The 26,260-nt window shown below is 42.8% G+C and overlaps 1 protein-coding gene and 1 long non-coding RNA gene across 2 annotated transcripts; one reads left to right on the forward strand and one right to left on the reverse strand.

The window, feature by feature from the left end:
* Positions 1–3,899: 3,899 nt before the first annotated feature.
* On the reverse strand, positions 3,900–7,690 carry LOC120440278. The gene is made up of 4 exons (XR_005613133.1): positions 7,517–7,690; positions 7,375–7,441; positions 5,409–6,918; positions 3,900–4,038 (listed from the first exon to the last, which is right to left on the reverse strand). It is a non-coding gene; the product is annotated as an uncharacterized LOC120440278 (long non-coding RNA).
* An 11,862-nt stretch (positions 7,691–19,552) lies between these two features.
* LOC116315572 (glycoprotein-N-acetylgalactosamine 3-beta-galactosyltransferase 1-B-like) lies at positions 19,553–24,984 on the forward strand. The gene is made up of 4 exons (XM_031733900.2): positions 19,553–19,642; positions 19,860–20,100; positions 22,256–22,914; positions 23,791–24,984. The coding sequence occupies exons 2-4, from the start codon at positions 19,905–19,907 to the stop codon at positions 24,088–24,090; spliced, it is 1,155 nt and encodes a 384-aa protein (XP_031589760.2). The 5' UTR covers positions 19,553–19,642; positions 19,860–19,904; the 3' UTR covers positions 24,091–24,984.
* The last annotated feature ends 1,276 nt before the right edge of the window (positions 24,985–26,260 follow it).

The following is a 26,260-nucleotide window of genomic DNA, read 5'->3' on the forward strand; positions in this document are numbered from 1 at the left end:
GTAAAAGAACTCCTACAAAAACCAGTCCTTTTATTAAAAGAGATTTCCAGGAACCACTCAACAGCCAGGTAAGCCAATCTTCAGTGTTCGTGACATAGTCCTGTTGCTGAGCGTCCCTGAGTTGTTTCAGCGCATGTAAGGCGTCGGTCATGTTGGAAGAGTGAACATTATCTGGAATGTATGTACAGCATGTGTTGTTAAAGAGTATACAGAGTCCTCCTTTTTCAGCCAGAATCATGTCCAGTGCGACTCGGTGTTGCATCACAGTTATGCGCAGGGCATCAATCTCTTCATTTTGTTGATTGTTGATTTTGCACGAGGCATTCAGGAACAGTCCAAAGCGGTAGTCCAAAGTTTCAATTCTTAACATGTTCTTTCCAGTGCCCACCCATGGAAACAGTGAGTGGAGGACCTTTTGTCCGGTGGTCCAAAGCTTAAATTCCTCTGGCACATCACTGCCATAGATGGGGTCATGTGGTTGCACTGTGGAGACGTCTCGTCGTCGTCTTGTAGTCTGAGAGCTATTTACAGCTGACATCCTGAAGGTGTGGTCTGAGATGAAGATTGGGGCACAGGTGCCCGTCCATCCGGGTGGTAGTATGAAGTAGGCACGTTGTCCACACAGCCAGGCCATTCCCTGCACCCAGTAGGTGCCGTTGCTGGGCGCGGACGTGTTTACAGGTGCGCCCTCTCCGTTGGCTGCGGTTTGGTTACAGTTGGTGGTGTTGCCTAGGGGTCTGTTACCGTTGTCTTGTCAGTAGCACATGGAGTGGTTCTTCCCTGGGGTTTGGTCCAAGAACACTGGGAAGTGAATGGACGTGTTCGATTCGTCACGCTGAAGTTGATCCAGAAGAGCCGGTCACACGCCCGTTGTCAAGTCCAGCGCCGACGGTGATTACCTCGTATCGGGGTGGTCCCTGGAAGATGCTAAGAAGGTTAAGTGAATAGATGATAGAGCTTGTCTCATCAATGATGATTTTCTTATGTTGATAGCCAACGCCCGAAAAGCTGGCGGCACGTTTGGCTTGTGTTTTGTGTAGAGATTTTGGAAGTATTGGTTTTCCTTCACAAATCATCAAGTCATCTCTTAGTTGCGCTCCGCATATCAGCTTATAATGCGCTAAATTGACAGGTCAACAGAAATGCACGTTCAAAAGATTATCACAAAAGAGAATTTCCTCCATACAGTAAATTACTTGTGTTGCATCAATCAAGGAGAAAGCATCTCACAATTTATTGTATTACCAACTAAATTTATTGTCTGATCACTGCTTGGTCATACCAGACTCTCTCTGTGTCTTTATTTTTCCTTCTCTGTTTTCACAAACGTTTCACCTATTGTCCTGCAAGCTGGAGAGTTAAATGTCAGTAGTGGGTAAATTCAGCAGTTGATAACAAAACTATTAAGTTTTTCCTGTTTTAACACCAATGTGAGATATAGAGGCGCACATATAGTGTGTGCTCTAGTGTAAGCTGCTCTTCATTGCATGTATGTGTGTTAGCACGCTTGCATGCAGGGCCTCTGGGCCTGTCTCACCCAAAAGGGCATTTTCTTAACAGTTGCCTTTCACTCGCGTGTGTTAAGAAAGGCAAATGTGCTTGTAGCAGTTGTGAGATTATTATGCTGTCATATATTACATTATACCTGTAATCAAAATGAGTGAATCATGATACTGCTGTAGGCCACATCATACTTCTTGTGTAATCAGTATGTAGTTTTAGTTTGCATCACACTTCTTAGTTAAAAGAATTTGAAAATCATTAGATTTATTAGATAGGTTTGTATTATCCTATACTGCTGATTCACTGCTGATTTACTGTGAGTGAGTTACACTGTTTCATGACATTTCATACTGCCGAGTTATGAAGAGAATATTGTATTCAGAGAGTAGGGCCTCTCTCTTTTTTTTTTTCTTTTTTTCAAAACAAGAAACTAAGTTTTAATTTCTCAGCCTTGTCACATAAAACAAAACAGATAACCCAGCTCTCAGCTGGCTCTGGACTTATCATCATCAAGGACACATGGTGAGAGCTACTTCAGAAGTTACAGTACTCATCACTCAAGCAACATTTCAAAAAAAACCCAAAAGAAACAAAAAACAAAACTCAGCACACTGCACAGAGAACAACAACAAGACATAACTGAAGATGTTGTTCTTGTTTGTTCTCCTTGAATTTTAGAATAAAGTTATTACATCTGCATTAGTAAATCATATGCCTAATCATTATGTGTAACTTGCTCATCAGCTTGGTAGTGTCCACATATTTAATTCATTTTATTCAGCTTCTCAAACCTGTAGCTTTAGCTGTTGTATACAGGGTTTGGCTTATTAGTTGTTAGTATAGGTTTGCTCTTCATCTTAACAAAGTCTTATCTAAGATGACAGGTTTACAAGCAGGTCAGGTGTCTCTATGCACCTGATTAGTGTAGTTATTTCCTTATTTTCTTCATCTCCTATATCATTGTACTGAGTTTGAGCAAACCTTAAGCTTGAATCAGACTACTTTTAACAATCTTCCACCTCGCATCATAACTGACTGAGGTGCCTTTTCCTATTAATGGTATGTCATTATTAATGTTGTCATTGTATTGTTTTTCCTTTTTTATAACAGCAATAGTATATCACAATACACTACTTTACTACTAATATACAATAGTATATTAGTTTATATTTTATTATGTATCCATCAAAGGCCGATGTGACCTGCAGTTTCACACCTTCCCAAGCTGGAGACATTTGCTTTTCCACACTCTTTCCCTGGCTGAACAATGACACAGCCTTAATATGCCTTATGCATCTCTCTTTTTTATTTGATATATTTTGTGTGAATTATCTGGTTTCACGCATTCTATTCATTCAGCTTGGTTGTCTTCCCAATTTTGTTTCATTGCTTTAATTTAAGTTAACCTTAATTTAACCTTTTGTTTATTCCACTTCATTCTTCTTTCCCTGCTTTAAAATATTACAACTCTTGTGTATGCTTTGATTTCTTTTTAGCTTCCTTTTCAGTATTTATTTCTGCTTGGAGGGTTTCTTATAATTTAGTTAATGCATTTTCCTCCCACGTGGGACATTTAGTTTTCTTTGGATTTCTCCATCTATATGCACTAATTTGTCCGGGCGCCTGGACATTTTTTTTTCTAGCCACTGCTCGTCAGCAGTGAGTTTTGTTGCTTTATTTCCCATTTTCTTATTTGTTTTATATGTTTATTTCTACTTATTTTATTTATTTCTTTATGTATTTAGCGCTTAGTAATACACACACACCTGCGGCGCTTTCACTGGCACGAGAACAGAGAGGTGGCTGACACGCCCTTCTACTTTTGAGCTATTCTCAAAAGCGGTGTCGACTTTATGTGATAAAACACGACCTTCCTCTCAGTTCACCAGTATTTCAGCGACCAACAGTAAACAAATCAGTGGAATAGTTCAGCCTCCTTATTGTGCTGTAAAAATCAACTTATTCCACCACAAAAATAGACAATAAAAGACAGACAGTTTCAACGCTGCTCACGCTACCAGCTTCCTTAAAGCGAGCGTAGTGCTTCCAGCCTCTCTTGGGCGAGCTTATAGGCCTATTTTTACCCTTTTCGGGAGCTACCAATCATTCTTAGACGAGCTCAATATTTATTTTACTGCTTCCAACCCTCTGGCGCGAGCTGACTACCAGTCCTCAAGACGAGCTTAATGCTTCCAGTCTCTCTTGGACGAGTCTATTTTCTTTTAAGTTTCGTTTTGCTTTTTGCGCAAACCTTTATTATCTCAAAGTAGTCTGTCTTACCTTGGCGCTGGTTTCTTCAGATGCACCTGATCAGCCCCGACGGTGCGGACCGCTTGTAAAACGTTGACCAAGACCCGACCACGCTCTTGGGTTTTATCACGCGTCTAGTGCGTGAGCTGCCGGCAGACTTCAACGTGGGCTTCTCGCACCGACGGGACCTGGTGAGGCGCTTTCTGTGAGAGCTGCTTTAAATAGGCTGTCTCATCCGGCTTCGAAGGACCAAGAAATGTCGGGGGAAATCTCCCAAATAGAAGGCTGCCAAAGTAAAACAGAGACACAGTGAGACAATATAATCAATCACATGTACATGGGTGGACGTCTCGAGAGAGTCACACAGTACTCTTCTTTATTGCAGGTTATATAGGCACGTAGGTTACTCAACAGGGCGGAGGCAGTCTCCGCCTGTTCTCAGAATATAGATTGCAAATGCATATCTTGCTAAAGAATATAGATTGCTTAACAGACAAATGCATATCTTGCTAAAACGTTCTGTTCATACTATACTAAACATCTGCTTAAGTGGAACTTTCCGTTCCTCTTTACACAGGAACTTGTCTTCACAGGCATATGATAAGCATAGGCAAGGCTTCATGTTTATCAGGGTGAATCGTCATTCAGAGTTTACACAATCACAAGCAAAGCATATCAGGGTGAATCGTCATTCAGAGTTTACACAAACACAAGCAAAGCATATTTGAATAATAAACAAAATCTTTTCACACACGCCCAGGTCCACCTCTTAAGAGAAAAGGGGAAAAAACCCACAGCCATCCTCTGGTGGGAGGAGTCGCACATAACACAAACACTGACAACATTGGATCATAACAGTCTATTAAGCAACACACTTGCCATGTGAATATGACAAAAAGAGAAATGATGAACAACGAAGTGGACTCTCTTCTGCAGCATGGGTTGGCTATACCAAGCTATAGTCTGTGGAGTTCTTCATGCCTGGTTACACGAAAATCGGATGGAACACCTTGCTTCTGCAGTAACGGTACCTGATTCCTTCCCACTCCCCCGTTTTGAGGACTGTATTGACAGCTTTGGGTCTGCTGCTTATATGAGTAAACTTGACCTTCTTAAAGGTTATTGGCAAGTTCCTTTGACAAAAAAAGCATCAGAAATCTCATCTTTTGTAACAATTGATTGTTTTTTACAATAGACAGTAATGACATTTGGAATAAGAAACACTCCTGCCACCTTCCAGAGGTTAATGTCAACTGTATTATCTGGTGTGGAAAACTGCAATGTTTATCTTGATGATGTGGATATATATTCTTCCAGCTGGTCGGAGCATTTCGTCACTTTAGCCACTATGTTCAATGGTTTAGCTGATGCGTCGTTGACCCTCAACTTGGGTAGATGTGAGTTTGGTAAGGCAACAATGACCTACCTTGGAAAGGAAGTTGGACAGGGCAAGGTTCACCCTATCAGTTTGCCAACAATACACCGTGAGCTATGCAGATTCCTGGGTAAAGTTGGTTTCTACAGGTGTTTTTGTAGGAATTTTTCTGCAATTGTAACACCATTGACTAACCTGTGCAGCCCAAAGTTACCATTTATTCGGAGTCTTGAATGCCAACATGCTTTTGAATGTGCAAAAGGTCTTCTGTCAAGTTCACCTGTTCTTGATGCTCCAGACTTTTCTAAGCCCTTCAAGCTTGAAGTTGATGCCAGTGAGGTGGGGGCTGGAGCTGTTTTTCTTCAAGATGATGGACAAGGAGTGAGTCATCCTGTCTGCTTCTTCTGTAAGAAGTTCAACGCCATCAAAGACAATATTCAACAACTGAAAAGGAGACTCTTGCCATGCCTTAAGCTCTTCAACACTTTGATGTGTATGTGGGATCTACTTTAAAACCTGTGCACGTCATCACTGATCATAATCCTCTTGTGTTCCTCTCACGTATAACAGTAATCAACAGCTGATGAGGTGGGCTTTAAATTCTCAAAACTACTATATTGAAATAAAGCATTAAAAGGATGTGACAACATTGTGGCAGATGCCCTCTCAAGGATGTAATGGTATATAAGGTTAACAAAATTAAACATTTGTTCTTATGGGTGGTAGTGTTACATCCCTCATGAGGATATTAGTTTTTTCTTTGTGAGATAATGCCTTGTGTTTTGTCTAGGCTCCACCTCCTCTGTCCTGATTGGGTGCTGCTGCTTGAATCAAGGCAATTAGCAAAGCACTATGTCTGTGGAGCTGTGTTTCTGGGCCTTCTGGCCATTTTGGCTGCCATACTTGTGCAGGCTCACATGCCTTTGATTTGTATTTTTATCCTTATGTGACTTTGTTCAGACGGTCTCTGTAGGGGAGAGCTGCCTTTGTTTTATGATCCCTCATTGTCTACTGTTTATGTGCTGGTTAGGTAGGTTATTTTTGTACGTTGTATATTTTGTTTTCGTTTTAGTTAGGTAAGTTCCTTTTATTTTCTATTAGGGATGTTTTGTTTGTTATGTTGGCCTTAGCTCTCCCTGAAGTTAAATATCAGTCTGAATCAGAGCTTCAAACAGCAAAAAATAAACCTTTAGCAAATGTCATCCTGACTCCTCTTTCACGATTTTAACTATATGTTAGTCCCTCCTATGCCCTAGACTAGCCAGGGGACGTAATAATTAGGTTTAAAACTTTCCTTTTTGCTAAAGCATATATGTAACACCTGCTTAGTATAGTAAGGTTAAGCTTATCGACTAGATTCGAGAGGAGTAAAATAAATTTGAGGGAATTGAGTGTTGAACAGCCGGTAGGTTTATTACAATGTTACAATTGTGCAATAAACCAATGTAAACAACAAGAAAATTATACCGAAGATCGACAGAGAAGAGCGCTCTTTTGAAAATAACAACAAAATAAAATAAAATAAAATAAGTAGTCTCTTTAGACCTGACTCCTGATGAACAGGATATTGTGAGTTCAATAGTTTCCAGAGAAACGATCCGTATAAAGTAAGCAGTTTTTGCTCTTGCTTATCTGAAATCCTGTGATCCGAAGTAAGTCAGACTGTAGCTCTACTCCTGCATCCAGAACAGCTGGCCACACTGCTTTTGGATTCGCCAAGAGTTTTCACAGGGTCTGGTTCGCCATCCATATCCAGAACCACTTCAGATCCAGGATCACAAAAAACCAGTCTGCACATACAGTACAGAGCAATAAACAAAATAGTTCTTAACAGTTTTTCTAAATAAAATGAGATCTCATAACGTTTTCAAAATCAAGTACACTGTTGTTTTAACATTGTTCTGTCTCTATGAATTCCATTTGTATTGCTTTACAGCATTACAATCAATTGTATTTATGTACCCCTTTTTAAGGCATATGTAATCACATCATGAAATGTTTGCAACGTAACTAGTTTTAAATAACTTATTTACATGAATCAACCCATAACTGAAATGACAAAGTGCAGAAAAAGCACTGAACAACGTTCATGGCTAAAAGAAAAGTGCATCCTGCATTAGTTTCGCACATTTGTGAAGATGCCCAATCAAATAGACAATAAAATAAGAATTCACACTGTTGCAGTATTTACCACATGTAAAATTAGCATAGGTTTTCCTGCTAACTTATCACTTTTAGTAACTCACCGGAGTTCCCAAGAAACAAACACACGCTCTGCCTGGTTTTGGTCGAGAGTAAAACACATAAAGGCCTCTGAAAAGTACATAACTTTAAGTTAGAGACTGTTAAAAATACTTTATAACACTTATTTTATATCGAAAGACTCACTGTGTAGCTTGATAATTGCTCTCGGGTGTCTTGCTCCGTTTTGCCTAGCTTAATGCAGCAGCGTGCTTTTGTTGCATTCACTGAACTACGGAAAATCAAAGTGTGTTCAAGGGGTGTCGGAAATAATAATACAAGGTAAAAACAAAAAATACTAGTAACCATGTCTATAGGGGTTACATATAGTTAGGGTTGGATCAGTTAACCATGAATCCCCCCTTAGTTATGCTGTGGTAGATCTCCGTGAATCGCTACCTTATCGTGGTGGAGGGGTTTGTGTGTCCCAGGGATCCCAGGGGCTATGTTGTCTGGGGGCTTTTGCCCCCTGGTTGGGTCTCCCATGGCAAATTGGTCCTGGGTGAGGGACCAGACAAAGAGCGATTCAGAAGACCCTTATGAAGAGAACATCGAGGGAACAGTTTACCCTGCCCGGGATAGGGTTACCGGGGCCCCGCCCTGGAGCCCGGGGAGGGTGCCCGAGGGCGAGCGTCTGGTGGCCGGGCCTTAGTCCCTGGGGCCCGGTCGGGCACAGCCCGAAGAGGAGACATGGGGCCATCCTCCCGCAGGCCCACCACCCGCAGGAGGCGCCATAGGGGTCGGGTGCATTGTGTGTCGGGCGACGGCCAGGAGCGGAGGCCCTGGCGGACTGATCGCCGGCTGCCAAGACTGGCAATAGGGACATGGAATGTCACCTCTCTGGTGGGGAAGGAGCCTGAGTTAGTGCGTGAGGTTGAGAGGTACCGGCTAGATATAGTCAGGCTCACCTCTACGCATGGCTTGGGCTCTGGAACCAGTCTCCTGGAGAGGGGCTGGACTATGTCTCAGTATGGAGTTGCCCCTGGTGAGAGGCGGCGGGCTGGGGTGGGTATTCTAATATCCCCTCGGCTTGCTGCCGGTACGTTGGCGTTTTTCCCGGTGGATGAGAGGGTTTGTTCCCTGCGCCTCAGGGTCGGGGAACGGGTCCTGACTGTCATCTGCACTTATGCGCCGAGTGGCAGTTCAGAGTACCCAGCCTTCTTAGAGTCCCTGGGGGGGGGGGGGTGCTGGAAGGTCCAGGCCCCACCTGGAGACTCTGTTGTCCTGCTGGGAGACTTCAATGCTCACGTGGGTAACAACAGCGAGACCTGGAGGGGTGTGATTGGGAGGAACGGCCTCCCTGATCTGAATCTGAGCTGTGTTTTGTTATTGGACTTCTGTGCAAATCACAGTTTGGCCATAACGAACACCTTGTTCGAACATAAGAGTGTCCATAAGTGCACGTGGCACCAGGTCGCTCTAGGCCGCAGGTCGATGATCGATTTTGTAATCGTATCACCAGACCTGCGACCATATGTTCTGGACACTCGGGTAAAGAGAGGGGCTGAGCTGTCAACTGATCACCACCTGGTGGTGAGTTGGATCAGGTGGCGGGGAGGACGCTGGACAGACCCGTGCACCTAAACGCGTAGTGGGGTGTGCTGGGAACGTCTAGCAGAGGCCCCAGTCCGCGAGATCTTCAACGCACACCTCCGCAGAGCTTCAACAGCATTCCCGAGGGAGACTGGGGACATTGAGTCCGAATGGACCATGTTCAGCGTCTCCATCGCCGAAGCTGCTGCATTGAGCTGCGGCCGCAAGGTGGTTGGTGCCTGCCATGGTGGTAACCCCCGAACCAAATGGTGGACACCAGAGGTGAAGGGAGCCACCAGGCTGAAGAAGGAGTCCTATCGGGCTTGGTTAGCCTGTGGGACTCTGGAGGCAGCCGACAGGTATCGACAAGCCAAGCGGAATGCGGCTCGGGCAGTGGCTGAAGCAAAAACTCGGGTGTGGGAGGAGTTCGGAGAGGCCATGGAAAAGGACTTTCGGACTGCCTCAAAGAGATTCTGGCAAACCGTCAGGCGTCTCGGGAGGGGAAAGCGGTGCTCTACCTGCACTGTGTATAGTGCTGGCAGAGCGCTGCTGACGTCGACTGAGGAAATTGTAAGACGATGGAAGGAATACTTTGAGGACCTCCTTAATCCCACTGACACGTCTTCTGAGGAGGAAGCAGAGTCTGGGGATGAGGGGAATGACCCGCCAATTTCCGGGGGCGAGGTCACTGAGGCAGTTAAACAACTCCTTGGTGGCAGAGCCCTGGTGTTGATGAGGTCCGCCCGAGTTCCTGAAGGCTCTGGATGTTGTAGGGCTGTCCTGGTTGACACGCCTCTACAATGTTGCGTGGAGATCAGGGCAGTACCCTGGACTGGCAGACCGGGGTGGTGGTCCCCATCTTTAAGAAGGGAGACCGGAGGGTGTGTTCCAACCACAGGGGATCACACTCCTCAGCCTCCCTGGGAAAGTCTATGCCAGGGTGCTGGAAAGGAGAGTTCGTCCGCTAGTCGAACCTCGGATACAGGAGGAACAATGCGGTTTTCATCCTGGTCGCGGAACACTGGACCAGCTCTTTATCCTCTCAAGGATACTTGAGGGTGCATGGGAGTTTGCCCAACCAGTCTACATGTGTTTTGTGGAATTGGAGAAGGCATTCGACCGTGTCCCTCGGGGTGTCCTGTGGGAGGTGTTGCGGGAGTATGGGGTGTCTGGCCCATTGCTACGGGCCATTCGATCCCTATACAACCGTTGCAAGAATTTGGTTCGCATTGCCGGCAATAAGTCAGACTCGTTCCCGGTGGGTGATGGGCTCCGCCAGGGCTGCCCTTTGTCACCGGTTCTGTTCATAATTTTTATGGACAGGATTTCTATGCGCAGCCAAGTGGCGGAGGGCCTTCACTTCGGTGGCCTCAGAATCTCATCTCTGCTTTTTGCGGATGATGTGGTTCTGTTGGCTTCATCAGGTGAAGGCCTCCAGCTCGCATTGGAATGGTTCGCAGTCGAGTGTGAAGCAGAGGGAATGAGGATCAGCACCTCCAAATCTGAGGCCATGGTTCTCAGCCGGAAAAGGGTGGAGTGCCCACTCCGGGTCGGGGATGAGTTCCTGCCCCAAGTGGAGGAGTTCAAGTATCTCGGGGTCTTGTTCACGAGTGATGGGAGAAGGGAGCCGGAGATCGACAGACGGATTGGTGCTGCGGCTGCAGTGATGCGGACGCTGCACCGGTCCGTCGTGGTGAAGAGGGAGCTGAGTGTAAAAGCTTAAGCTCTCAATTTACCGGTCGATCTCACGTCCCTACCCTCACCTATGGCCACGAGCTGTGGGTAGTGACCGAAAGAACAAGATCACGGATACAAGCGGCAGAAATGAGCTTCCTCCGAAGGGTGGCTGGCCTCTCCCTTAGAGATAGGGTGAGAAGTTCGGCCATCCGGGAGGGGCTCAGAGTAGAGCCGCTGCTCCTCCACATCGAAAGGAGCCAGTTGAGGTGGTTCGGGCATCTGACAAGGATGCCTCCTGGGCGCCTCCTGGGTGAGGTGTTCTGGGCATGTCCCACCGGGAGGAGGCCCCGGGGCAGACCCAGGACACGCTGGAGAGATTATATCTCTCGGCTGGCCTGGGAACGCCTTGGTGTTCCCCCGGATAAGCTGGAGGAGGTGGCTGGAGAGAGGGAGGTCTGGGCTTCTCTGCTTAGGCTGCTGCCCCCCCGCGACCCGGCCTCAGATAAAGCGGATGAAGATGGATGGATGGATGGATGGATGGATGGATGGATGGATGGATGGATGGATGGATGGATGGATGGATAGATCTAGGCTGCTGGAGAATTCCCATGATACACTGAGTATTTCTTCTTCAGTCACTTTTCTCACACACTATGTGTTAATAGACCTCTCTGCATTGAATCATACTTGTTATTAATCTCTTGCTCTCTTCTAAAGCATGTCTTTTTTCCCCATTTTCCTTCTCTCACCCCAACTGGTCGTGACAAATGGCTGCCTCTCCCTGAGCCTGATACTGCCAGAGGTTTCTTCCTGTTAAAAGGGAGTTTTTCCTTCCCATTGTCGCCAAAGTGCTTGCTCATAGGGGTCATATGATTGTTGGGTTTTCTGTATATGTATTATTGTAGAGTCTAACTTACAATATAAAACGCCTTCATGTGACTGTTGTTATGATTTGGTGCTGTATAATTAAAATTAAATTGAATTGAAATGGAAATACTCCATATGAAGCCCCCAGCAGCATAGACCTATTACAATGTAACTAAGAGAGGATTGACGGTCAACTGCTCCAGCCCTAACTATAAACTTTATCAAAAAGGAAAGTTTTAAGTCTAATCTAAGGAGCTTGGAAAGAAAAGCGTCTGGACTTCTTTGAGTTGCTTGAAGACGTTTCACCTCTCATCCGAGAAGCTTCTTCAGTTCCAAGGGTCAATGGTGGAGAGTCCCAGATTTAAACCCAGTGGGAGTTTCCCCCCAAAGAGGGACAAACGACCCCCTGATGATCCTCTACCTAATCACATGAGCCAAGGTGTGAAAGTGGGTGTGGGTCCCAATCAGCCCGGGTTTCGGGTGAGCTCATTGTGAAACCTGGCTCCACCCTATCATGTGATTTCCTGAGGTCAGATGGCCCAGGATGTGAGTGGGCGTTAAAGCGTCTGGGAAGGGATCTCAAAACTGGATTATAGATGGCAGACAGTTGGTGTCGTAAACCACCACCTCTGTTCAAAGATGGTCGCTCACAGTGGACGTAAATGGCTTCTTTCACTCCTCTTTCAAACCATCTGTCCTCTCTGTCCAAAATGTGAACGTTGGCATCCTCGAAAGAGTGACCTTTGTCCTTTAGATGCAGATGAACTGCTGAGTCTTGTCCCGTGGAGGTGGCTCTTCTATGTTGTGCCATGCGCTTGTGAAGTGGCTGTTTGGTCTCTCCGATGTAGAGGTCTGGGCATTCCTCGCTGCACTGTACAGCATACACCACATTGTTAAGTTTGTGTTTAGGAGTTTTGTCTTTTGGGTGAACCAGTTTCTGTCTGAGTGTGTTGCTGGGTCTGAAGTACACTGGGATGTCGTGTTTGGAGAAAACTCTCCTGAGTTTCTCTGATACACCGGCTACATAGGGGATGACAATGTTGTTGTGTCTGTCTTTCTTATCCTCCCTCGCTGGTGTCTGATCTTCTTTTCTGTGCATCTTTGCTGACTTTATAAACGCCCAATTAGGATAGCCACATGTTTTTAGTGCTTCCTTTACATGTGTATGTTCCTTCTTTTTCCCTTCAGGCTTAGAGGGAACATGTTCTGCCCGGTGGTGTAGGGTCCTAATTACTCCAAGTTTGTGTTCCAGAGGGTGATGGGAGTCAAAGAGGAGGTACTGGTCCGTGTGTGTGGGCTTCCGGTAAACGTCAATGTTGAGGTTGCCATTCTCTTCAATGTGCACAGCGCAGTCCAGGAAAGGCAAGCAGTTGTCCTTTGTGTCTTCCCTGGTGAACTTGATGTTTTTATCCACGGCGTTAATGTGCGCAGTGAAGGCTTCCACTTCTTGTGTTTTGATTTTGACCCAGGTGTCGTCTACATATCTGTACCAGTGGCTGGGTTCTCTCCCTTTAAAAGAGCCAAGAGGTTTTCTTTCCACTTCCTCCATGTAAAGGTTGGCTACAATAGGTGACACAGGGGAGCCCATGGTGCAGCCATGTTTTTGTCTGTAGAAGCCATCGTTGTATTTGAAGTATGTTGTGGTGAGGCAGAGGTCTAACAGTGTGCAAATCTGATCGGGTGTGAAGTTGGTCCTGTCTTCCAAGGAGCTGTCTTCTTGTAGTCGTTTCCTGACAGTCTCCACTGCCTCCATAGTGGGTATGCAAGTGAAGAGGGAGACTACATCAAAGGACACCATGGTTTCATCTGGGTCCAGGGTAAGTTTCTGGACCTTGTCGGTGAAGTCGGTGGAGTTCTTGATGTGATGTGGGGTGTTCCCCACAAGAGGTGCTAGGACGGTAGCAAGGTGTTTCGAGATGTTGTAAGTGGCTGAGTTTATGCTACTGACAATGGGTCTGAGTGGGACACCTTCCTTGTGGATCTTAGGAAGTCTGTAAATGCAGGGTATGGCATCCCCTGGGTAAAGGCGGTGATATGTAAGGCGGTCAGTGATTTTGTCCCTTTCAAGGTCTTGAAGGCAAGCTATAACTTTCTTTTTGTAGCTGCTTGTGGGGTATCGCTTTAAGGCTTCGTAGGTATTGTTGTTACTGAGGAGAGTAGTGATCTTTGTGTGGTAATCCGTTCTGTTTAGGACCATGGTGCACCTTCCCTTATCAGCTGGTAATATAGTGATGTTGTGATCTTTGCTCAGGGAAGCGATGGCCTTCTTTTCTTGTAATGTGAGGTTAGCCGGAGGGACTTTGGCACTGGAGAGGGTGGCTGAGACTTTCATCCTGATCTGTTCTGCTTCTGTCTGTGATAATTTGTTAATCCGTATGGCAGTTTCTGTGGCTGTGATGACGTCCACTATGGGCAACTGTTGCGGAACAATGGCAAAATTGAGTCCTTTGGCTAATACTTTCTTTTCAGGTTCAGTGAGATTCCGGTCTGAAAAGTTCTTCACCCATTTTTCCTGACTGTCCTCAGGTGTGTGTTCTTCTCTGAGTTGTGTAGATTCAGACTGAGTAGTGAGTGTTTTTGAAAGCAAGGTGTGGAATTTCCTGTGTTGTCTTTCTTTTCCTTTAGAGTGTTGGGCCCGCTGAGCCTTGTCCACAAACTTGTAAACCTCTTCTAAAATTGGAGAGGGTAGAAGGGTTTCCAGTTCCTGCAGAGTCTGGCTAATCTTGCTCTGGAGGGCATCTATAGTGAAATGGACCTGTCTTATCCTTTCACTTAGAAGCTGATTTTGTGCTCTCTGTAGAATCAAGTCCGCTCTGTATCCCCTAAAAGTGGATCCAAGGCGCACGCTCTTAGGAACAACTCTGCTTTGTCTGCATCTCAGGTTGAAACGGAGATGGTTCCTATAATCTGCTAGTTTTCTTGATTCCCTTTCATACTCCCGCACCAGTTGAAGGGTGTTCCTCCCAAAATGTACGGCAATATGTCTGTGAAGGTTCTCAGTCATCCAGGTCATCGTAGTCTAAGGAGCTTGGAAAGAAAAGAGTCTGGACTTCTTTGAGTTGCTTGAAGACGTTTCACCTCTCATCCGAGAAGCTTCTTCAGTTCCAAGGGTCAATGGTGGAGAGTCCCAGATTTAAACCCAGTGGGAGTTTCCCCCAAAAGAGGGACAAACGACCCCCTGATGATCCTCTACCTAATCACATGAGCCAAGGTGTGAAAGTGGGTGTGGGTCCCAATCAGCCTGGGTTTCGGGTGAGCTCATTGTGAAACCTGGCCCCACCCTATCATGTGATTTCCTGAGGTCAGATGGCCCAGGATGTGAGTGGGCGTTAAGGCATCTGGGAAGGGATCTCAAAACTGGATTATAGATGGCAGACAGTTGGTGTTGTAAACCACCACCTCTGTTCAAAGATGGTCGCTCACAGTGGACGTAAATGGCTTCTTTCACTCCTCTTTCAAACCATCTGTCCTCTCTGTCCAAAATGTGAACATTGGCATCCTCGAAAGAGTGACCTTTTGACCTTTAGATGCAGATGACCTGCTGAGTCTAATCTTAAAAGTAGAGAGTGTGTCTGTCTCCCAAATACAAACTGATATTGAGAGCTGGATCTAAGAAGGAACCAGAACGAGCCACAAGTAAGTCAGTAGTCTGAGAGCGAAATGCTATATTGGAGTACTACGAGGTCTTTAGGATAAGATGGGGCCTGATTATTCACTCTGGGTCAGGGTGTTTCTATTTTTAGAGATGTTGCACAAATGCAAGAAAGTAGTCCTGTATATTTGTCTAATATGTACTGAACTGGACATGTGTGTGCTTAATAAACTGGCAAATTACAGCAGGATATTCCTATCCTCGGTCAGAAGGCACAGGTGACTTATATGATGAAAGAGAGGGTCCACAGCAATGCTAATTTGGGTTCCTTTAATCCAAACATCTTCAGAAGTGAATTCGTGTGAGTATATGTATGTCTCGTTCTGTAAAATAACGGAAATTACAATTAGCAAACAATTAAAGTAAACCAAAACTGGTCTAAATAATACAGAAAGGGTTGAAAAGAAAATCTAATTCGAAAATGACTAAACACCACCCCCTGGTGGACACAAATGGGCTGCTGCACAGGGATCGACTCCATCTTTACTTTGAGCAGCTCAGTCCACAAGGGTAGCGCCATTTTGGTCAAATCAACATGAGTAACTACAGTGGTCGTGTCCAAATTCATGGGCTGCATCCTCCTGAGGATGCATTTGTAGACCGATTACGTCACAGCGACGCGCCGAAGGCTGTCCAAATTCATAGACTCCTCCGAATGCAGCCCACAAATGTGTCCTCCTTTTCCCAGAATTTGAAGGATGGGTCGGTTGTGTCCTTCGTGGCCCACCATATCCCAGAATTCATAGCGCGGCCCAGCCAAACTCCAGTTTCCAACAATGGCGGCCACTACTAAGTTTTAAAATTACTCTTATTAATCTTTCTAGGTCACAAAATAAACTTTTAACATATTTTCAGGCGAGAATGTGGGTGTGCAAACTTGAAATATCTGCTCAGTTTATCAAGATATCGCATATTTCCAAAAGTGCTTCGATGTTTTCGGAGACGTCTGTTACCCACCAGCTCAATAACTAGCCAGGAACTCGAGGGTCACTGAAACCGACTAGAACGGCACAAGTCCCGGCACATCATTTTCAGATCACCGCGGACTTTCGCTACTCAGGTTAAACGCAATATATAAGTCACTTAGACAACCTAAAAATGTTATTGTTTGGCTTTTTTCAGTGTTTTATTTGTTCGTGAGTAAATCGGTTTGGCTGAGATTAAAGTTATTAGATTAGATTAGATAAAATAAAACTTTATTAATCCCCCGGGTGGTTTTCACACAGCTGAAAAAACGTCAAACAGAAAACTGATTAAACAGAAGTGTGAGACGGTTGAGAATTTACGCCAGTGTCCTGTTATATTTTAGATAGCAAGGAGCAGACGGCCGAATTTATTAAACTCCACCGAGACAGCAGTGACGCTAATCAGAAGGCTAGACCGTCCAATTCCACAGCCGTTTACTTCCGGCCGACCTTCTGAGGACCCGGCCCACATAGACTGCAAAGGCCGGGTCCTCAGGAGGATGCAGCCCATGAATTTGGACACGACCAGTGTCTCGTGGCGACACAAACCACTGGCAAACTCTATACAAGCATCACACAACATACATGAGCGAGTATAGGATGAGTTACAACCATAGGGCAAACAAATACAAGGCACTTACTTATCGTTCACGCACACGCACGACACATGTTCAGTGCAACAAACCAGCTCTACCAGTGCTATCACGGCGAACCAGCGCAAACACAAACCCAGGAGGGGAGGAATGTACCATCTTAGCAATAGTTAGAGGGGGTGCGTGGAACAGTCTATATACACAAATCACAGGGGTTTTATACATGTACACTGAAGAAGCTATCCTGGTCAAAAACAACTCCAAGATTCCACACAGTATTAATGGAGACAGAAGTAATGCCATCCAGAGTAAAAATCTGATTAGACACCATGTTTCTATGCAGTACTAAATAATCAAACGCAAACGTATCTTTAAATTTGCTAAAGTACACTGTTAAATACTTCTTTTCTGGAAATATTGAACAGTATACTTTTAAACTATTTTTGTGTATGCCTGCCACCGTAACACACACCGTAACACCGTAACTCATCGTAAGAGTAACAGGCAACAAATATGTGCAAGCTACCCTGCCCTAAAAAGCTGGTTCACACCCAGACCACAAACCTAAATTGTTCCTCTAATGCTTGAAGCATATTACTGTAAGCCATCAACACTGTTTTATTTCCTTGAACGGGTTTCAGTAACAAAGAGATTTCATGTGAGACATAAGGAAGAGTAACTAACAAGAAAATCAAGCAAAACCCGTGGAACATAATGAATCACTAAAATGTTTGATTCATATATGAAATATCTGTTTAAAAGAAATTTATTTTTCCAACTTGAGACTCTCATTTCATCCTATTTCTGAAACAAACAATTTTAGCTTTTCTTTCTCGAATTCACAGGCAGAGCTTACTTGCCATTACGCTGACACTTCAGCCAAGTTTGATATGAATAGCATGTACTTAAACCAGTTCAACTGCTTGTGTAAGCCTAGAGCAGGGGTCGGCAACCTGCGGCTCCGGAGCCGCATGCGGCTCTTTAGTCTTTATACTGGGGCTCCACGTGGTTTGGGAAAAAAAATTATAAGTATTTAACTGAAGTGTATTTTATTTGTGTTAGTTCTTTTTAAACTTGTAGCTCTAAATTGGAAGATTATTGTGATCTTGAAATATAAAAATAAAATTATATGTTATCATTTTTCATCGCTCAAAATAAGCATCACACTCGCATAAACCATACCCGCCGAAATGCCGTACATTTATGGAGACTTTCAACCCCAGGCAGGCCAAGTATGGATCTTCGGATCCACATACGTATGTGAGCAGCTATTCTCCTACATGAACTATTTTTAGGTGTTTATACAAAGCATAAAGGTAAAAAAAAACAGCAACAGTGTTATCTTCATTTTAGATGTCAAAACGTATTTGCGGCTCCCAGTGTTTTCTTTTCCGTGGAAACTTGGTCCAAATGGCTCTTTGGGTGTTAAAGGTTGCTGACCCCTGGCCTAGAGAGTTACTAAAGGTTTCAGTTTATTATGAGAGAGTTTGAAATGTTGCGTTCATTATCAAGTTTTATTAAGTAAAATTATTGTGATGAGAAATAATTAAATAGCAGGTGTTTATGATGTCCAGATGGTCTTTGAAGTATACAGGGTGGGTGGTTGTGGATTTTTCTTTAGTCGGATTTTGTGGAGGAAACAAAGTGTATGGCAACTGTTGTTAATTGGAGAAGAGTTTTGTTATTGCTGGGATTCTTAAGTGATAGGGCAGAAATGCACCTCATTGCTCCTTTGCACATCCTGCAATGAGAGGTCTTTTTGCTGGACTCACACTTAAAGTTGTCGGTCGACACTAGAGAGACTAAGTTAAATCCCCCAGGGGTGTGTTTTCTTTATTTTTTCCATGATTTGGGTCCAATTTGTCCTTTCATGTAATTCTAATGTGTTTATTGTATATATGAGTGATTATTCATTTGTGAATACAACTTTATCAAACCAAGTTCTCTGAGCATTGCATTTGTCATCCACTTTGCTCTAGCATTCGAACCTTAGCCATTGGTTCAGCACCCAGGCAAACATTGAAATCTGTATCCCAACTACTGAAAGGGGTGTTACACTTGTTAATGCAAATATCTAATGGGTCCATCACATGGCAGCAACTCAAAGCAATGCATTTAGATATGCAGACATGGTCGAGATGACTTTCTGAAATTTAAACTGAGCATCAGAATGAAGAAGAAATTTGATTTCAGTGAATTTGAGTGTATTCAAAGTCATTGAAGTTGTTTTCTGATGTCTGCTTTCAGCTGGATAATGCACCATGTCCCATACATCCCATGGTTAAGTTTATTATTTTTAATATCATTGCTGGAAAAATATGATGTATTGTAGACTCCCTGTTATATTAGAAATCTATAAACCAATAACAAAAGGAAAGTTTGAAAAGACTGAGTGAATTAAACTTATTTTTCAGTGTCATTAGGCTATTTTCCTAAGTCATGGTAACTCCCAGTTAGTAATGTAGACTATATATGACATTAAACATTTCATTTTAATGTCTCTTTCATTAAATAAGGAACGGGGACAGGTCTGTACACAATTTCAGTATACAAAAAAGCTCCAGATTTCTTCTTTCTTTTCTTTTCTTTTCTTTTTTAAATGTCTTTTGAACCATTGATGTTTAAACAAAGTTTTGATCCACATGAGGATGAAAATGTGCTGCTGTTATGGTGAAATTTTTGCAGATTTTTCTTTTTATGTCTTTCTATGGAAAAAATAATAATATTCAATATCAGTATTCAATAATCCACTTCTAATGAGGCAGATACTACAAATTATGTGTGCATCTGTGTGAAGACTATATCTATGTGCGCGCAAGGGTGGGGCAGAGTTTTGGGTGGAGTGCTAATTGGTTAAAGACGAACTCAAGCTAATAAAATTTGAGAGAGAGAAAGAGGAGACTGGTTTCAACCTGACAATAAGCTGCCCTGATGCGAAGGGAAAGGCTAGAGAGATTGTTGGTTTATACAGAAAGATCAGCTCCAGGTAAGATCTTTGTGTTTGTCACTTTTTGCTTGTTACATGAGTCCCGACATGATTGTATAAATGGAAAAAAAAAAGCGACTGAGCGATCTGCACACTACGCCTCTGGTGATGCATCTTTTAACGATTCATATCAGTTTAACCACTGGTCGAGCAGGAACTATTTTAATACTCCATTAGTACTACTTTAGGTCGGTGATATCTTTGCTCTCGTACGCAGCTGCTGCCAAGTTAAGTCACTGCCCGTGAGGACATCCGATCCACCATGAAGAGCCTCAGATCCAGAATGTCATTTTATGCGGGCTTCGTGGTGGGAATCCTCACGCTGAAGCTTTGGTTTGATCGGCAAGTCAGCACCTTGGCCAGAGATCAGGACTACCAGCAAGAGCTCGAAGAAGAAAAGAAAATGTGGAAGAAAGAAGGGTCTGCACTTTACAACCTCAAGCACCCTCATCACATAGGTATGCCAGCATGCGCCTCTTTAATACCTTAATTACACACCGATCTGTGTGTTTCAGACTTTGAATCTTCTGATAAAATGTCAGATTTTTGTTTTGTTTAATAATATACGGCATTCAGCTGTGGACTTGGTCAGCTACACTTACAGCATAAATGAAAACTTCCTTCCTTTTTAAATCTCACTTCTTCCTTGTAGTCCGTTTTACACCATATGAAGGAGTCTCACTTTCTGCTAGACAGGTTTGTTCATTACATGTATAGGTAGTGAAGCATAGAAAGCAGTGCCATAAACTACTACAGTAGGTACAAATATAGGTAAAAACCTTTCAATGTTTTAAAGGGGTTAAATGTTTTGGCTTAAACCAGAACAAGATTTTATATTCAGGCCAAGTGAGGACGTGATCCTATTTATCTTCAGACTTTTAGGACATATGTTCTCAACAGGGCTAATAGCTGAGTCCAGTTTATAAAACTTTATCTCTTGCACGTGACCACAAAGTACATAGTTATATCCTTGAAGTCACCTTGTTGCCTTATTTAACTGAAATGTCTCCATAAATTTATTTTTCTTTTCTTTTCTTTTCTTTTTTTTTTTGATTTAAAAAAAAAGTGTTCTGCGTTTGACAACTAACAGAGCCAAGTTACATTTTTTAGATTGAGGTTGTTTTCGTTTACTGCATGCTAAACTCTCTTAAACCTTTTTTATAACAGCTAAGTACTCTTCCCTGTTATACCTGAATATCTCCTCTATGATATGAATCTATGTAAAATCCATGATGCAGTAATGTAGTCAAAAGTGAAAATGTCTGCAACATGCACCTGTCTGTCTGCGTAACTAGGGACATGCAAGTCAGGACACAATGTGTCAGTTGCTCTGTAATTTGTTTAAGTCAGCAGATTTCTAGCACACCACCTCTGTCAGTGCGCCCCAGGGCAGCTGTAGCTACAACGTAGCTTGCCTTTGCCAGTGTGTGAATGTGTGCGTGAATGGGTGAATGACTGAATGTAGTGTAAAGCGCTTTGGGGTCCTTAGGGACTGAGTAAAGCGCTATACAAATGCAGGCCATTTAATAAGTAAAACCATTTTAGACACAGTTTCACTTTATAAAAGTACATATCACCGTACTGAGTCATAATTATTAGTTAGTAGAGCTTTTTGTTCTCCCTGGAAAAACAGAACCAGTAACACACACAGATAAGATCACAACAGTCAGAGAAAATATTCAAAACAGCCATCACACTGATCAATAGGATCACACATAATACTGCAAAGTTAACCAAGTAAAGCTTAACGTGTTGATGCATGCTTAGTGATCCAGGTAAGTAACTCCCCAAAAGTTGATTATGCTCATCTGGAGATGAACAGAATCAACTTTTGGGGAAGTAAAGCTTTAGAATCTTCCAGAGGAGAGGGTAGTTCAGCTGACACTGCTGATCAGACAGATCAATTATATCACACAAATGATATAGGTGCATAAATGCTGATATTGATCACTGGTATGTGGTTGCCAGGATATTCATGATATCTGATTTCTAGGAAAATTCATAGGCTTAAGATATACAACACCTGTGTGCATGTTTCAGTTGCTCCACTCCTGAATGTAAATTTGAACAACTAAAATGCTGGAGGAGCTCGCAGGCAGACAGATTTTGTATGCTATAGTAAAATGTTGCAGGGGTCCATACACTTCATGGGGTATTGTAGTGCATGAAAGCATTTTATTACCTGATTGATCCCCACTTTTCCAGTAATCTGGTATCTTAGTATATGCAAATATACCTTGAGTACTCAGGTTTGATGTGAAATTAAGGTGAAATAATTAATTACTGGTAACTTGCCCAAACTGTTTATCTAAATAGCTGTTGCACTGCACTGATCTGCACTGCTTTTTTGTAACAGGATTATTGCCAACCACTCCTAGTCTCAATATTTCCAAGTTGCGATCAGCAAATTAAATGTGAAATCTTGTCTTTTTTTTCTGCATTGTGTATTTGGAAACCTGAAGGCACAATCACCAACAATAACATGTGAGCAAAACATCTTTCCTTTAGTTTACCCTCCAGGACCATCAGTAGTTGTAGGAGGTTCCTGAAACAGTTGGACTCATCTTTTTTTCAGTCAGTAAAATGATAATAATGTCTGTGTCTCCTTACCAGGTGAGGATAAACGCATGGCTGATGAATTGTACAAAAAGGTGCGTATTCTTTGCTGGGTGATGACTGGACCCAAAAACCTGAAGACAAAGACTCGACATGTGAAGTACACCTGGAGCCGCCATTGCAATATTTTGGTCTTCATGAGCTCTGTGGATGACCCCGACTTCCCCACCGTGGGATTAGGTACAAAGGAGGGTCGGGATCAGCTGTACTGGAAAACAATTCGGGCCTACCATTATGTCTATGAGCATCATGCAGATGAAGCAGATTGGTTCCTCAAGGCAGATGACGACACCTACGTCATAGTGGACAACCTGCGCTGGGTTCTTGCAAACCACACTCCTGATGAGCCTGTTTACTTCGGCAGACGATTCAAGCTCTTCACTAAGCAGGGCTACATGAGCGGTGGTGCAGGCTACGTACTGAGCAAAGAGGCTTTGCGAAGATTTGTAGAAGGTTTCAAAAGCAAACAGTGTACCCATACTAGTTCTATAGAGGACGCAGCGATGGGGCAGTGCATGGAGAAAGTTGGGGTGCTGGCTGGAGACTCCAGAGACTCTTCTCATAGGGAGACATTTCACCCATTTCTCCTTGAGCAGCACCTCACTTTCAAATCTTATAAGAGCTTTGAGAGCTACTGCTACTACCCCGTTTTAGAGGCAAGTGTGGCAAACACCGTTGACACTGTATTTACTCTTGTCATCACCATTAAAGAGGTTTAAAGAAAGCTGAACACTATCAATATTTTAACAGAATTCTCACCTACAAAATAAAATCCAATATTCAGATGCATTTCCAGTTCACTCCATAATACAACAATGTTTAAAGTGGACCTGTTATGCTTGATGTTTTTTCTTTCTGGCATGCTTGCAAAATGGTGGAAGCTAATATGGATTTTTCAATATAGAGGTTAATGTATATATGCTTAATCTCTATTAGCCAAAAGCTGAAGCTTTGGACTGCACTCTGTTGCTTGTGAGGTGCAGCCAGTCTGAATAAAGTGAGCTTACTGGAAGAGCAGCTAATATAGGAGAGTGATTGAATTAATTCAAAATTCTGGATCATGCAAAGCTACTCTAGTAGAGTCCAAGAATAAAATCAGTAAGAGTGCATAATAGGTCCAGTTTTAACATTATATGTTTAAACAGACTAGCATTTTTTTATCAGTCATTAACTAACACAGCTACACCTGGTTAAATCATAATCTGCATCTTGAACATGATGCGTGTTACCAACACTGTCACTGTCAACTAGCATTTATACACATGGTGTTTAGACCGACAAAATGGTGATATCGCATCAAGACTGTGGGCTGGGTACTGCAGTTTTGTTACTGCCCTACTGTTTAACCAAACTGATGCAGTCTTGCATTTATTTCTGGATTTATAAAGCATAAATATATGCTCTGACACAAGACAGTTAGTCATCTTTTGTACTCCACCCACTCACATTGACATTTTCTTTTGTTCACACAACAAACGTGCTTTCATGTGTATTAATAACCATATCTTGGTTTTTTTTCTTCTTTTTTTTAGGGTCCTAACTGCTGCTCGGACATTTCAGTATCTTTCCATTACGTGGATGCTGTAGGCATGTATTTAATGGAATATTACACCTATCACCTGCGTGCCTTTGGCTACAGACATCGCTATCAGCCTCCCACCCCACCTGGTTACAGTATAAATAAGTCAGAATCCTGGGATGCTGGGAAAAAAGACAAAAAGCTGGAACAAAAACTAATCCATCCAGACCTATCAAGGACTGACAAGAGACAGAGTGAAGATCCCCCTCCTGTAGATGGTAAAGATGGTCCTCCTGCTGCCGAGGGTAAATAACAGTTGGACTTTGTGGCGGTTTTTGAGGGTACTGATCATTAGGATTCGTGGTGGATTTTGGGTTTTGACTGTTTGGGTATCCGTTCTGATAATCAAAGTGAAGTATAAAAACTTTGTCCTCTTAGACTGCTAGTGAACTGTGACAGCAAGACTGGGTGTTCTCCATGCTAAAAGGTGACCTGTGGCTCTGTATGTCAGTTTTGTCAGGTGTTTTTACAGATTGTTCCATAAAAGGACACTTTTCTTTTTTCTGAAAGCAAAGTAAACCGGTACTTCTAGTGGATTTTTAAAAAATTACTTTTCTGTTTTTTCATTTCTTACCACGACAGTCCCACAAACACTTGCTCTACCGCTCTTTAAGGCTTGCTGGAGTTGTTAGACTTCAGTTCACACTTATAGCTACATGTGCCTGAAACCTGGTTTTTGTCAGATCATATTGTTGTTTACGAGATTTTGATGCCTCCCAAACACTAGCGTTTAGGGTTGTGCTTAAAAGCCCTTTCACATAAAATACAAGGGTAGCATCTCTTTACTTTTTATTTTTGGTTGTTTTGTGTTTTGACACAAAACAAACTTTCTTTGAAGATATGTTTTAAACCAAGACCTTGCATATGTCTAAAAGGTTTACTTAAGTGAATTAGCTACACTTAACTCGGAATATTTATTTACCCGTTAGTCTGCATCTCTTGGTAAACCAAACATCAGGAATGGTGAAAAACGGCTGTTATCTTTTCCTAAAAGCAAAGTGGATCTTTTTTGAAATTCCCATTTTGCCAAGTAATGGTGAAAAAAGAAGTGACGAATAGGTCAATCTTTTATTCTCTATAAAATGAAACATTTTGTCCCATGGATGGTTAAATAGCAATGTATATACTCTCAAAATCTGGCAAAATAAATTTTATCACACATTCAGCCTTAATTAAACAGTAACAGATATTAAAATGAACTCAGTTGCCAGATTATTAGGTAGAGCGAGAGCTGAAACAGAATCCATTATGAAGTGCTTTCTGTTTAATTAACTTATCCAGCTGTGCAATGCTCAAGCTACACATAAAACGTGTCTGAAACTAGTGTAGAAAGAAGAACTTATTACATGTGTGCCTAGGTGTATCTAATAAACTGGCAACTGATTGTATTAATATTTGATAGAACAGATGTCATACATTACTAAATGTATTGTAGGAAAACATTGTGACTGCATACTCCTCAATAATGAGGTATCAGGTGCAGCTATCTAAATTTCTACAGTGCAGCCAAAGATTTCAACACAAGACAACAGTGAAGGCAGTTTGAGCTGTTATATGTGGACGGGCTAATTGTGCAGTGACTCACAGCAGTTGTGGTTTGTTTGCTTTTGTTTTTTTTATGAGGACTTTGTTCAGTTAACACGGACTTTCTCAGTAGCGCTGGTTGTGTGTGAACGTCTTCAGCCGGATGAAGAACAAGTTAGTCAAACTTGTTTTTTCTTCTCTGGAATGAAAATTGATCTTAATCAACCCACCCACAGCACATAGTTACCTTTCTGTGTAACGAGCTGCACACAGTTTTCTGCATCTTCCCACAGTGGAGTCATTAGCTTGTGCCTTGTAAATTGAGATTGTATGAGCCAGCCATTAGCTGTACACTTGACTTAGCACTGTGACATGAGCGTGAAGAGAGCGTTGTTTCAGATGGGTTTTTTATTTTACCGACTCCTTCTGTTGTAATATGTGTGACCTTCATTCAAGCCAGTGAATTTTTTGTTTGTTTGTTTTTTGTTGTTTTTTTTTAAACAGAAGATGGTGTTGTTTTGAAATTCTTTGCCAGTCAGGCCTCATTAGAAGTTGGCACACTTTGTACATGTATAAATTAAAATAAAATTAATAACAGCTCTCTTGCTAGTTTCTAACCAGACACTAAACCTGTGGTAGATGCAGTAATCACCAAAGGCGAGATTAAATGCTGAAAGGAGCAGAAGGAATTTGGCACATATCTGCAGATTGACTAAATGTTTTAATGGAACAGTGGCCATTTGTTTTTCTTTTTTTTTTTTTTGACGACGTTTTCTTCAAGGTTAAAAATGTACGAGGTTGCTATTTTCAAATGAAACTTTGTGTTTACACTTGGTTTCTGTAGTATGCGCATGAATACATGCATGTTCACCAGAGCATGTGTTGTTTTTTTTTCTTCT

The sequence above is a fragment of the Oreochromis aureus genome, linkage group 5 (genome assembly GCF_013358895.1).
Source record: "Oreochromis aureus strain Israel breed Guangdong linkage group 5, ZZ_aureus, whole genome shotgun sequence".
NCBI classification, from domain to species: Eukaryota; Metazoa; Chordata; class Actinopteri; order Cichliformes; family Cichlidae; genus Oreochromis; species Oreochromis aureus.